The sequence below is a fragment of the Fonsecaea multimorphosa genome (genome assembly GCF_000836435.1).
Source record: "Fonsecaea multimorphosa CBS 102226 unplaced genomic scaffold supercont1.36, whole genome shotgun sequence".
In the NCBI taxonomy this organism is placed as follows: Eukaryota; Fungi; Ascomycota; class Eurotiomycetes; order Chaetothyriales; family Herpotrichiellaceae; genus Fonsecaea; species Fonsecaea multimorphosa.
Window position 1 is genome coordinate 55,737 of NW_015971670.1, and position 12,960 is coordinate 68,696.

General features: G+C 52.7%; 4 protein-coding genes across 4 annotated transcripts; all 4 read left to right on the forward strand.

The window, feature by feature from the left end:
* Positions 1–1,542: 1,542 nt before the first annotated feature.
* Z520_11136 (uncharacterized protein) lies at positions 1,543–7,476 on the forward strand (the record flags this gene model as incomplete). The annotated part of the gene is made up of 1 exon (XM_016781625.1): positions 1,543–7,476. The coding sequence occupies one exon, from the start codon at positions 1,543–1,545 to the stop codon at positions 7,474–7,476; it is 5,934 nt and encodes a 1,977-aa protein (XP_016627202.1).
* Positions 7,477–8,151: 675 nt separating this feature from the next.
* Positions 8,152–8,634, forward strand: Z520_11137 (uncharacterized protein; the record flags this gene model as incomplete). The annotated part of the gene is made up of 4 exons (XM_016781626.1): positions 8,152–8,162; positions 8,217–8,351; positions 8,424–8,565; positions 8,623–8,634. The coding sequence occupies 4 exons, from the start codon at positions 8,152–8,154 to the stop codon at positions 8,632–8,634; spliced, it is 300 nt and encodes a 99-aa protein (XP_016627203.1).
* Positions 8,635–8,812: 178 nt separating this feature from the next.
* Z520_11138 (uncharacterized protein) lies at positions 8,813–9,688 on the forward strand (the record flags this gene model as incomplete). The annotated part of the gene is made up of 1 exon (XM_016781627.1): positions 8,813–9,688. The coding sequence occupies one exon, from the start codon at positions 8,813–8,815 to the stop codon at positions 9,686–9,688; it is 876 nt and encodes a 291-aa protein (XP_016627204.1).
* A 486-nt stretch (positions 9,689–10,174) lies between these two features.
* Positions 10,175–10,786, forward strand: Z520_11139 (uncharacterized protein; the record flags this gene model as incomplete). Its single annotated transcript, XM_016781628.1, has 1 exon — positions 10,175–10,786. One exon carries the CDS (start codon positions 10,175–10,177, stop codon positions 10,784–10,786), a length of 612 nt encoding a protein of 203 aa, XP_016627205.1.
* Between the last annotated feature and the right edge of the window lie 2,174 nt (positions 10,787–12,960).

Sequence of the window (12,960 nt, forward strand, 5' to 3'; positions counted from 1 at the left end):
GATCTCGGAGATGTCATGCTCGTCGACGCAATCGACCCTCCTGTTCCCGTCTGTGCCGTCGCTGAGGGGGGGAGGGCACGTAGACGGTAGGGGACGTCTCAAGCAGGCTATGCTGTAGCCGAGCAAACCGTCAACAAACAGACGGAATTGAAAAAGTGGGGAGAGGTGAGCGAGCCAGCGACTGACGGGCGAGCACACGGGAATAAGGATTGTCAGCAAAAAGATAGATGAGAGGCCAGAGCCGATGGATCGAAAGAGTTGTCGGGTTTGCAATCATAGGGCCGGCATCGAGGTGAGCCTTTGGGCGAGGGAGCTATTCAGAGGAAGCGTTGTGCCAGGTGGAGGGGTCGCAGGCCGTAGTTCAGAAACAGACATTGGACGAGAGACAAGAGATCCTAGCAAGGACTAGGAAGGATGTTGAGTTAATCTTTGTTTAGCAGTTTAGCAGATGGTTTGCTGCGCAACCTGCGCTCGATGTGCCGACGAGGAGAAGCAAAGGTGAAGGTATTATTGGTGAGATGGCGAGTCGGCAAGAGGAATAACGCCTGGGTCTGCATTAGCTAGGCGTAGCCAAAAGGGAAGGAGACGTTGGAGGCACCAGAAGCCCACGGGCCCCGGCAGCCCTCGCCTTGGCGGTTGGGTCTGTCTTCGGGGGACCTTCTTGGGTGCCTCGATGCTTTGAAAGCAAGCCTGGTGAGCCCCACCGCTAAACCGCCCTAACGAGATCACCGGCATCTACTCCCCAGGTGCAGCCAGTCGCACGCCCTCGTCGCAATGTCGTAGCTCGTAGGCGCTTTGGCTGCCCATCCTCACACAGTTGACTTGCAAACTCAAGGGAGAGAGGGAGAAACCCTTACAAGGAGAAACCCCTACGGAGTACGAGGGGAGACCCTCAGACCACCTAGCTGCCCGTGCCTTACCCTGCCTGACCCTGCCTTCTTGTCAACTGTCCCACTATTCTCCTGCGAACCCCCTTCGATCACTGGCTGCGAAAAATAATTGCCCAGCGGCGGCACCAACTGAGCCTTTCTCTCTTGGGCGCTGCGTCTCCTCCAAAATACTCCGGTTCTCCATTCCACATCCACCACATCGCAGCTTCAATCATCTCTTGCCCAAATTTCTCCCTAGACAATTATCACCATCGTTCGTTACTCCGACTGCCATTGCTGTGGCCGGTTCCTTGTCTCTCTCCACCTGTGATGTAGTCGTCTTGGTCTTTGTCCTTCAACAAACCCCAAGAGAGAGGAAAACACGCCGCTCTTCTCGCGTGAACCGCCGCCCTCCTCCCTTCCAACCGCTCCCTCTACAGTCCCTCGACACGCAAAGAACACTCGTTACAATCCTCCACCTTCGACACTCCTTCCTCTCTCCGCAACGGCACCGACACCATATTGACGACTCTGCCAGCGATGTCAAGATAACGGGGGACTTTTTGGCTCCAGGGTGGGTCAAAAGTCATAAAGGACCCTGCCCGTTCCCCGGTCGCTGTCCTCTCCGTCAACGACTTGTCTTTGAAAGACCCTTCCTCTTGCAGCAGGAGTAATGGCCCGGGATGAATCTGAGCAACAATATTTGGAGCCCCCGATCATCACGGCCATCAAGAACGACGCGGGTTACGGGAATGAAATGAATCGGCATGCGATGGAAAGGTCATTCAGCCAGGACATTCAAGAAGGCACTCAAGAGCTAAAAGAGGCGGCCGAACAGACTCGGAATATCATTCTTGATCTCAGCTTAGATGGCCATGTTCGCTGGGTCAGCCCCTCTTGGACCGATGTTGTCGGCACTGATCTCGAGCATGTTCGAGGTCGCAAGATTTCGGATTTCATCAGTGACAATCCCCGTGTCTTCGATTCCGCTATCGAAGCACTGAAGTCCAATGATTCCAAGAGTCAGTTCGTGAAATTCGCCGTCAAGGTTGGCCCCTCCTCCGACATGGGGAGTATGCTACCGACAACCGACGGCCAGGAACCGAGTGAGGACAATGTTGAAACCGATGCAAGTGGAAACGCAACCCTCGAACTGGAGGGCCAGGGAATCATGGTCTACGACAGGACGTCCGGAGGGGAATCGCACACCATGTGGATGTTACAGCCAGCTCAAGAGCCCGTCCGCATCGAAATAGCTCTACCTCGAGCACTCGTCGAAACCCTTGGAGTTGGCGCAGAGATTCTGGCAAAATACCTCACTGAGCTTGCAGAGTTCGGGGCTAACGACCCCGAGAATCACCCACCGCCCCTTCCTATACTCTGTCGGGTGTGCGAAAGATCCATCGTCCCGTGGTGGTTTGAGAAGCACTCGGATCTTTGTGTACAAGAACACAAGGCTGAAATGGATGTGCAGATGGTTCAAGAAAATCTCTCAGAACATCGGCACGCAATTGTCAAAGTGCTCGACGCTTTCGAGGTCCGTCAAGGGCGAGGCTCAGGCGGCGAAACAACCACCCCCGCCTCAGTTCCTGAGTACAAGGGTATGCCGATCGGCCCATCGCCAACCTCTTCAACTGGCGTCTCTTCCGCTTCAGCATCTCATAGTGCCAGTCCGGTGAGATCTCGAAGTCCGTCCACGGCTGGTCTCGGTCATGCTCGGGCTCGTTCATTCGTGGTCCGGCGCCCTTTGGTGCGCATTGTGGAATTGATCCTAGACCTGTGCGACACGGCCATTGAAATCAATGTACCCTCGATCAAGGACAGCAAAAGCTCTGCGGAAGACGACTTCAAGTCGCAGTCCCCACAGTCAGAATCCAGAATCTCCCAAATTATCCAATGGCAACCTCCAAGCAGCCTGGACAACGAGCCCGGCTTAGCTGCCTTGAGTGCGGATACCGAAAAATTGGCTCGTGCAAAGGTCGATGCAGTCCACCGATATCAAAATGTTTTGGAATACTCTGAGCGGATCCGACAAGAGTACATGGCTGAAGTGGATGCATGTATCAACGAAGCTTTGATCAAGGCTGAAAGGGCTGCAGCAGGTGAGGCATTGTCTTCCAGTGAAAGCGAGTCTGAAGAGGAGCCTGCTCTAGAAGGCATTCTCGAAAGCCCGGGAGAAGATATGGAGTCGACGCCTCAGCCGCTCCCTATTGACACTACCGAGCCTGAAGCGAGTCGAAGCACATCTTACGTCGGATTGAGGTCAATGGCTTCCGCCCTCAGAAATCCAAGAGACTTGCCCCATATCACCATGGGAGCCGACAAGAGACGATCTTCATCTCAGGCGGTTTCGACCGGCTCCAGCAGCCCAATCGAATGTCCCACCCCAAAGTCTCATCGGAGCAATCTCATCTCTCAACCACAACCAATCTCGAACAGGCGGTCGATGTACATTGATGACGCCAACGACAGCGACAGCAGTCTTCCACCGCCCTCTCTGTTGTCCGGCAATTGGCGGGCCGACTCTCCAGCCTCTGTATCCGATCATGGTCGAACTGCTCAGTCACGAGACAGGAAGAGGCGGAGCATGCATCTTCATGGCCTTAATTCGGCCTCACCCCATCGCCAGCAGTCTCCAGGAAGATACCCGCCGCCGCCACCATCACCGCTGCGAATGACCAAGTCTAGAATTCCCAGCGGAGAAATAGCCCAATCGCCTGTTGTGTCACCATTGCTGACGGCCGGCGAATTTGTGCCCCCAAGCAATGGTCCGACTCTGCATAGAAGGCAGTCATCGATGCATTCGTCTGACCTGAAGACCCCTGCCTCACCTATGTTGAACTCTATTTCTCATCCGCAACAACGGTCGCAGCCCCCTTCAATCAAGGATTTTGAGATCATCAAGCCGATCAGCAGAGGTGCCTTTGGAAGTGTGTATCTGGCCAAGAAGAAAATCACTGGCGAATACTTTGCTATCAAAGTGCTTCGCAAATCGGACATGATTGCCAAAAATCAAGTCACAAATGTCAAGGCTGAACGCGCCATCATGATGTGGCAAGGGGAAAGCGATTTTGTTGCCAAATTGTACTGGACGTTCTCCAGCAAGGATTATCTCTACCTGGTCATGGAGTACCTGAACGGAGGTGATTGCGCTTCACTCGTGAAGATTCTCGGAGGTTTGAGTGAAGACTGGGCTAAGAAGTACATCGCTGAGGTCGTTCTCGGGGTCGAACATCTGCACTCTCGAGGGATTGTCCATCGTGACTTGAAACCCGATAATCTTCTGATCGACTCCAAAGGCCATCTCAAGCTTACCGACTTCGGTCTGTCTCGCATGGGCCTTGTTGGTCGACAAAAGCGTGCACTCAAGCAACCAGATGAGGCCGTGCCCGATCTTCTGAAGCAAGGTCCTTTCACTCAGAGCGGTTCAGGCTCGAATCCGACCTCGAGATCCACCTCCTTTGATTACCAAGGCCCCCATTCGCCAGCACCGACACCTCTCATGACGCCCGCTTTCACCGGAGGTCTTGATCAACCTTCTTACTTCAGCTTGAATCGGGAAAGCTCTCTAAGCCGAGAAACTTCACTGAGAAACTCCGGCTATCGGAGTGATAGCGGCAGCGGCTCAAGCTTCGATCTCCATCAGCTCTTCAAAAAACTCGGCGTGCACGAAGACACGGATTCCCCTCCTCAGATCTTCCCTCGAAAGATCGAAGAAGAAGCGTACAGTCAGGGCAGTGCATCGCCTGATCTCTTCCCACTGTCTCAGTCGATGAGTAATATCTCTCAAGCCGCTCCCGCTCCTTTAACTTCTCAGATCTTAGCTCCCCCACTGTTTGAGCCTGAAGAGAGTGATCGTCGTTTCGTGGGTACGCCAGACTATCTGGCTCCCGAAACTATTAACGGCACCGTACAAGATGAGATGTGTGACTGGTGGTCTTTGGGGTGTATCATGTTCGAATTCCTTTATGGCTTTCCACCTTTTAATGCAGAGACGCCGGAAAAGGTATTTGACAACATTCTGAACCGGAGAATTGCCTGGCCCGAGGACGACGAAATCGAAGTCAGTCCAGAAGCGAGAGATCTCATTGACAAGCTCATCCAGCTCGATCCGAGAGAAAGACTGGGTGCAAATAAGGACGAGAAGTACCCAAGTGGTGGCGCCGAGATTCAAGCGCATCCCTGGTTTGCTGACATCCATTGGGATACACTCTTAGAAGACGAAGCCCAGTTTATTCCCAACCCCGAGCATCCAGAAGACACCGAGTACTTTGATTCGCGCGGGGCCACCTTGTCTTCCTTCCCTGAAGAACTAGAAGACCAAATCTCGCCAGCTGGTACAACTCCCAACGGTTCAGAATATCCCAATCGTCCGCACGATGCACTCTTTCGAGTCAGAACGCAAGCTAGTTCTGCTAAGCGTGGCCTCATGCCTCTCCACATTCCTCCCCATGTGGCACGCGATTCCCGCAGTCGAAGACTCAGTGAGCCTGTCATTGCCGACGACTTTGGCAATTTTACTTTCAAGAACTTGCCCGTGCTGGAGAAGGCCAACAAGGACATAGTTGAAAGAATGAGGAAAGAAGCGATGCAAGCGCAAGCTAGAGGCTATGCTCATTCGCAAGCTATGTCTGCCACTAACAGTCCTGCACTGGGATCTCCTGGGCCTTCCCTTGAAGGCAGTCCAATGATGCCGATGCCGGTCAAGCGGGCGCTATCTATCAGCAAAGGTCACAGGCCTGGCTCTCCGTCGAGCCTAGGTACCTCCAACTCGTCTCCTAGCAGACCTTCTCAACCTTCTTCACCCCTATTAGTGCAATTCTCCGCAGCGCAGCATCACGATAGACGAAAGACCTCTGGCTCTTCCCAAGGAAGCAGCTCTCTTGCTCCGAGTAGCTTTTTCGATATCCCTCATGATGCTATCAAGCATGGACAAACGGCCACCTCGTCCCCTATCAAAGCTGCTCGGATGCCGTCAGTCTCGCCCGCCAAAGGTATGCCTCCACCACGCGCTACTACAGTCAATGGCCGCACCAGGTCGCAGACTGTCGGCTCACAGGAAAGTGATGGACAAGCTCCTCAACGAGAAGCCTTCGTGCCCGGTCATCACAAGCGCAAGAGCCAACTACTCGTCAGAGATGTTTCACCATCGTCTTCGGACAACGAGTCTGCGCAAGCAAAGGCACTGCTCAAGGTTCAACGTCGGCGGCAGAGCTCAAGGAGACTGTCACAGATCAACTTTCTTGAGGGCCCTACGTATCGACCTCTGGACGTCCTGATCTGCGAGGATCACCCAGTGTCCAGGATGGTAATGGAGAGGCTGTTTGAGAAATTACGCTGTCGGACGATCACAGCAACCAATGGCCCTGATGCTCTACGACTTGCTGTTAGTCAGATTCAATTTGATGTTATCTTCATGGAATTCAAGCTGCCTCTTATCAGTGGGGTCGACGTGGCTCGCATGATTCGAGACACAAAGAGCGCCAACACCAGCACCCCAATTGTCTGCATCACGGGATATTTGAAAGATCTTCCCGAAGTCCACCACTTCGATACTCTGATGCAGAAGCCGCCGACCACTCAAAAACTGACCGAGATGTTGGCCAAATACTGCGCTTGGAAGCCCGCGCCAAAAGACTTCCGGATGGCAGTTCCGTTAACCATCCCACATCTCAACACACGATTTGAACCTGTGCCCACGCAAGATAGCCCCAGCTCTGTGGCTTCGAGCTTGGCACCGACTATGCCCGACTCGTCATATCGAGGCTCAGGCCGGGAGGATTCTATTGGCAGTGGCGGGTTTTTTAGTGATTTGGAATCCTTCAAGAGCGATGATATTCCGGTCATTGTGTCTCGAGCCGCGACGGATGAATGGGCAAAGGCTGGATTAGGGATTTCCGACGATATCGTGATAGGGCAGCGACCTTATATCCAGTCAGGATACCCTCATCTTGTTCATACCGAGTCTGCACCCCCGAGCGCTTGCGTCGATGACACTGGTGGATATGGTCTTCAAACTCCCCGGCGGCAAAAGTCATCGGAAGCTGTCAGAACGAAGCGAGAACTGCTCGAGAAGAACATGAACCATGCGAGTGGAGCAGCCGAAGAAGGAGATGATGAAGACGAGGAACTGGGTGATGTCCAAGTGCGGGCGCGGTCACCAATCGGTAAACCCCCACGGCCATCATCGAAACTCGGAATCGAAATGATGCGCACAAACAGTCGCGGAAGTGTCATCTCTATGGGTGAAGACAGGCCAGCGGAGGCAGACAGCCTTCGGAGGTCTTTGGAGATTCTCGAAGAGCGCATGGAGAATCTCAAAATCCCCGAGGAACCCAGTACGGCTTCGTTGACAGAGATCCAGCCGCGGAAGAAGCTGGAGAGAAGCATCTCTCAGCATTCACATCCTGAGCAGGAGATTATGCGTTCGCCCAGCAGCCAAATCACCCCACCGGTCATATTCTCCCCCAAACCAGGAACCACCTTTGCCGATATCGAGATGGATATCACTCCTGTGCCGACGAAGATGGTCAACATCGAAGAGGAGCCTACCCCGAAGCCCCAAGGCAGTCCCTCAGGAGCAGAAATCACACAATCTCAGCGCTAGCTTTATTCTACCCGTTCTCATGTGTATATGCGATTATGACTGACTTATGGAAATTTTGCTTGAACGATGGAGCCTGGGGTTTTTTTCATTTCCTTTGTACACAATGACCTGTTTGCAAGGCGCTGGAGGAGAGGGAAATTCAAGCATTATTGGCGTTATTCTTGAAGGCGGGAAAATGCACCCATAGCATACATGTACTCCGTGTTTCCTTCTGTGGCGTCCATGCCTCGGCGCATGGTCCTGGACAACAAGGCTTAAATAGTTTGACAATACAAGATACACCATCATTCTCTACCATGAAATGATATTCTCCCTGCGTTTTGTCTGTGTGCAGTGCTCTGTAGCTACCAAGTGAGTAGGAAGGATCTGGCTCGATGGCGGACGCTCATGCCAATTGTGAATAAATTACAGCAATTGTGGTAAATTACAAGGCAGATTACAATAGTGGCGGCCGCGTATGGATAATAGCCATTCTGACTGGCTGTGCTGGTCAACTCCTGCCTGGTTGACACCGGTTCTGATATACACCTGCCCAAGTTCTTGCGAGCTGGTGAGTCGCTGTTGATAATTTTCCGTAATAGGCTTAGCGCGGGAGTGCACCCTCCAGGTATATCCTCCTCAGCGCTCACGCGCCCTTCGGGCGCCTCTCTTTTCCTCTCCTCAGGACTCGAAACGATGACACAAAGGTAAGCACCCTTCTCAACAAGTATCTACGTGATAATCTGACAGGCTTTCTACAGCCAAATTGTTTTTCGACCGTCTCCGAGCCCTTCGCCGCCGCCTGCGCCACCAGTGCCGAGCCCCTGGACCACCCCCATGAAATGGGTGGTGGTCACGGGGGTCATCGGGCTGGTGGCGACCACCCTGGGACTCCTGTACGGAGACAAGATCCGGGCCTAGGTGGCCCAGGTCCCAGGGTGGCTTCAGGGCCACTTAAACCCCCCCAGGGAGAGATCTCCCTTACCGGTGCCGTTGGAGCCGGTAAGTGCCCGAGAAGAACCTGGGGGGGTGGCGGTGGCCCCTGAAGAGGCGGCGGCGGAGGGGGAGGAAGAAGAAGAAGAAGAAGAAGGAAGAGGAGAAGGAGAAGGAGTAAGTCCATCTTCACATCTGGTGTTGAAGTGACCGGAATGCTAACTGATATCACAGAGCGCTGTGTGAGGTTTTTTGGGCGGCTGTTGCGTTATATTTTTACACAGTGGGAAGCGGGCCTATTCTTATCTTATATTTTTTAGCCGGGCGTGGTCTCTGCCTCCACGTGGCGCTCGGTGGAAACTTGGGTTGGTTGTCCCAAGGCTAAAGAGACCCCAATGTGCCCGCTCCCACTGTGTAACAAGAGATGGCTTGGAAGACTTCAATGAGTACATTCATCGGCGAACGAGTTCACACAATCACCTTGATTGTCATGTCGACCGCTGCTCTCAGTCCAAAAGAGTATGCACAACCATCAAAATCAACCTGTCGACCGCTGCTCTCAGTCCAAAAGAGTATGCACTACCATCAAATTCAACCTGTCGACCGCTGCGCTCAGTCCAAAAGAGTATGCACAACCATCAAAGTCAACCTGTCGACCGCTGCTCTCAGTCAAACAGAGTATGCTCAACACCCTGAACTCAACCTGTCGACCGCTGCTCTCAGTCAAACAAGAGTATGCACCACCAGCCGAACTCAACCTGAAGTCTATCAGAATGTGAAAGTTACTCAATGTCTTCCGTCACGCTACTCTCAGTCAACCAGAGTATGCACGACAAGCCAATCTCAAGCTGAAGTCAAGAAATGCGACATTCTTCAAAATTTGCCAACCACTGCTCTCGCTCCAATAGAGCATATTGCATTCAAGCCGAGCTCGACCCGAAGTCACCCAAACACTCAAGGTCCTCAAGACCTACTGGCGACCACTCCAACGGAGCATCCAAAGCTCAAGCTGTCTTCAACCAAGATTCGTCATGGGTTCCAAGTCCCTGAGATCTCCTGTGATCATCGCTCTTCATCAAACAGGGCATCAACAACCTTACCCACTGTGTTCAGCCTGGACTCCATCAAGATTTCAAGACCACCAAATCAAATCAAAACCTATCAAATTCAAGGTTCTCGAAAGCTGTCGACTGCTGCTGTCACTTCATCAGAGCAGGTACGAATTGAACGGTGCCAACCTGACAACCCTCAAACTCAAGGTCCTCGAGACCTTCTGTCGACTGCTGCTCTCGTTCTATGAGAGCTTGTAGAAATCGAACGATTTCAACCTGAAAGCCCCAAACACAAGGTCCCTTGTTGACTCCCAGAGTATGCGGAAAACAAGCCTCGCTCAACCAGAAAACTCCCAAACTCTAAGATCCTCAATACGCTTTGCCAACCAATCTTTGGCTCAGACCACCTGGATTGATCCCAACGAACCACTGGCTGTGCTTTATGCACCACCATGTTCAACACGAAGCGTCCTCAGCCAATATGTCTCACTTTGCAGCCTGGCTCATCAAAGAATTCCATGGAACAAAAAAACCTTGCAAACATGTCGAGTCTTAGGACCTGATGGAGGCAAAGTTGGGGTCCACTGCAAGATAACACCATTTAAGAAGCCTTTGGTCGCCAGTTCGTCACGTCAGACAACACCAACAAACATCCTGCTTCGATACTTTGTGCAAGACCCCAAATCAACCTGGTCGGCTCCCGCAAGTTGGGACTAGTAACTCTTCCCTTAGCAATGGCGACTTGCAGGACCTCCATCATCTTGACAATGCTGCTCAGTCTCCTTCAAGTCTCAGCCAGACCTGCGTCGGAGACGCCGACACCGACGCCGACACCGCAGCTGTGCTCACCACTTGGCCATCCGGATTTGAAATGCGGAGATCGGTTTACTTGCGAGAAGGGTTGGCCTTCGGAGACGGGCAATTACGGGCTGAACAATCTCACTGTGAAGCTCAGAGCTCGCGACGCACCTCTACGGGTGATCTTGCTCGGTGAGAACGGTACGAAATTCGCAAACAACGAACATCCAAGCTATCAACGTCGATCACCCGTTGCCCCCCAGTCTCAAGGCTCTGAAGGCGCCTTGGTGGTCGGAATGCCAGGACTCGTGATCGGGCCTCAGTGTTGCCGACCGACGGTCGAATGTTACAAATTTTTCAACGACGAGGTCAAGCTCGATGGCGTCGATCATAACGGTCGTCTCTTGATAGACGACTTGAATGACTGGAAAAAGGCAGAATGTTGCATGTCGGATTTCCAGCAGTCCCAATCTTGGTGTTTATTTCCTCCCGCTCGAAATCGATGGATCGAGTGGCATGAGCCACCGGGGTGCGCCGACGTACACTGAAAGGCATTTTGCATCAAGGCACACGCCTGCTGCAGCTGGAGAGAGTCGCCTTGAGTGGCCGATGATTGGTGATGCGAGAATATGAAGGGTGAACGTGACTTGATGGAAAGTTGGACAGTCTTTTCTTATGGAGAGATGTCGGCGCAGTACCTTGGACAGGTTTACGTACATAACTGGTTATGAACATCATTGGCTATACCATGGACCAGGAAGACGGAGCCGATCCGAATAGATGGCTTACAATTAGGTAGCTCCAAAAGATACTTGAACTCCCTGCCATGTCTCTCTTCATCACTCCACCGTTTTCCTTCGTAATGGCCCATCAGTGCCTGTGCAAGCTCTTTGGCGCCGCTGCTGTACTCGGTAGTCTCCAGAGCATTCATGGGAAGGAGAGAGAATAGTATCGGTGGGGGTGGTCAAAGCTCAATTTAGTGCCTTGAGCGCCTCTTTTCTGGCTCTGCATCGATGTCCTCTCTCGCCATCGAGCCTTGTCATATTCTCGCTTGAAATCTCGTGATATCTCTCGGAACATGTCGAAAGGAGATGATGGAAAGCTGGCCAGCCTCCTTCTCCAACATTGAATATCTGTCCCGGTCCTTGATCTTCCTACCGGAGCAGTCTACAAAACGGCTGAGGCAGATCAGACTGATGCTGCATGTCAACCAGGTCAAAACTTGATAGTCCACGGCACGAGATGACACTGTTCGCAGACGCAGTATCTACGGATTTAGGTGAGACCGAGACAAACCTACAGCCACCGCCAGCGGAAGGAGATGACGAAGATTTGAGATTCACGCATATGTTCATCCCAAGGAACGAAAGAGGGAGGTTCGCGTTCCAACAAAAGTGTAGGGGTAGCGGATAGATCGGCTCTGAAGATGGAAAATGATAAGATGGCACAGAACTCGAGCTATATTCCTAGGTAGGTTTGAATACTGAAGTCGAAGACAATACTGAAGGGGCCTCGAGACACTGGCATTCTCAGATACAGCCGACCTCACTTGAATAAATCTAACGGGAGTCATAACAAAGGGAAGATATACTGGCAGAGGCGATTGACCAGGGATTTTTTCTGGATGGCAAGCAACCAAGCCGCGCAACCTTGAGACGAAGGAGACCGGAAAGCCCGCCCCGCCGCCGTTCGACTCCAGTGCTGGATCTATTTTGGCTGGGACTTGCGTTGGAATGCACATGCGGAGCCACCAGACACCATGACCAAAGGAGCGTGGGAAAAGAGTGAGACCATTTGGCGGCACGACGTCAAGCAGCGGGAAGCTTTCCAGCTGTCGGTCCCATCATATCAACGTGCAGTCCATGACACGGCTGTTGGACCTAACAGGATCGGTTGAGAGGAGAGAGAGAGAGAGAAAACTAGCTACCAACCTCCCTACCATAGTAGGTCGCAAACAATGCAAGATTCATACCTTCCTAGGTACCTACTAGGTACTTAGGTAGCTGTGGATCCTTGTTGCCCCGATTGTCGTGTCGTTCCATGCTGCTCGGTTGAAGCGCACCTGCATGCACAACCTGCAGTTGCCATCGAAGGCGCAGGCTTGGCAATCGGCGCAGTGGAAATGTATGTAGTAGTAGCATTCGTCACTCTCTCAGCAACTTACCTACCTCAGCAACACAACCAATTCATTCATTGACCGCACCATTGCTCGCCACCACCTTCAACGCCGAGGGTGGCAGATGTCGGCCACTACAATGGCTGACATTGCTGGCTTGTCCGGCACCCATACAGCGCTCCCTATGGTACATACCTAGGTGAACTCGACTGCGCCCGGGCGCCTCCCGGGCGCCTTTCTTTTCTTTTCTCGGGATTTTGGCAATATGGCACCGTAAGGCACTCCTCTCTCAACGTTCATTTATGTGATGTGTACAGAGTACATCTGGCTAACTAGTGTTCGATAGACAGTTGAACATTCCCGCTCCAACTCCACCCCCACCCGCGCCCCAGGCCGGGAAAATACACGGCGCGGGTGGGGGATACATCATGGCACCGTAAGGCCTTCTCTGGACGCGTATCTACGTGATGTGTATACAGGATATCAAGTTAACCGGTGTTCAACAGACAGATGATCCTCCTCCCCACCCCGCCCCACAGGTACCTTTCTTTTCCTTTCCTCGGGACGAAAGCATGGCACCAAGGTAAGCCCCCCTCTCAACGCGTA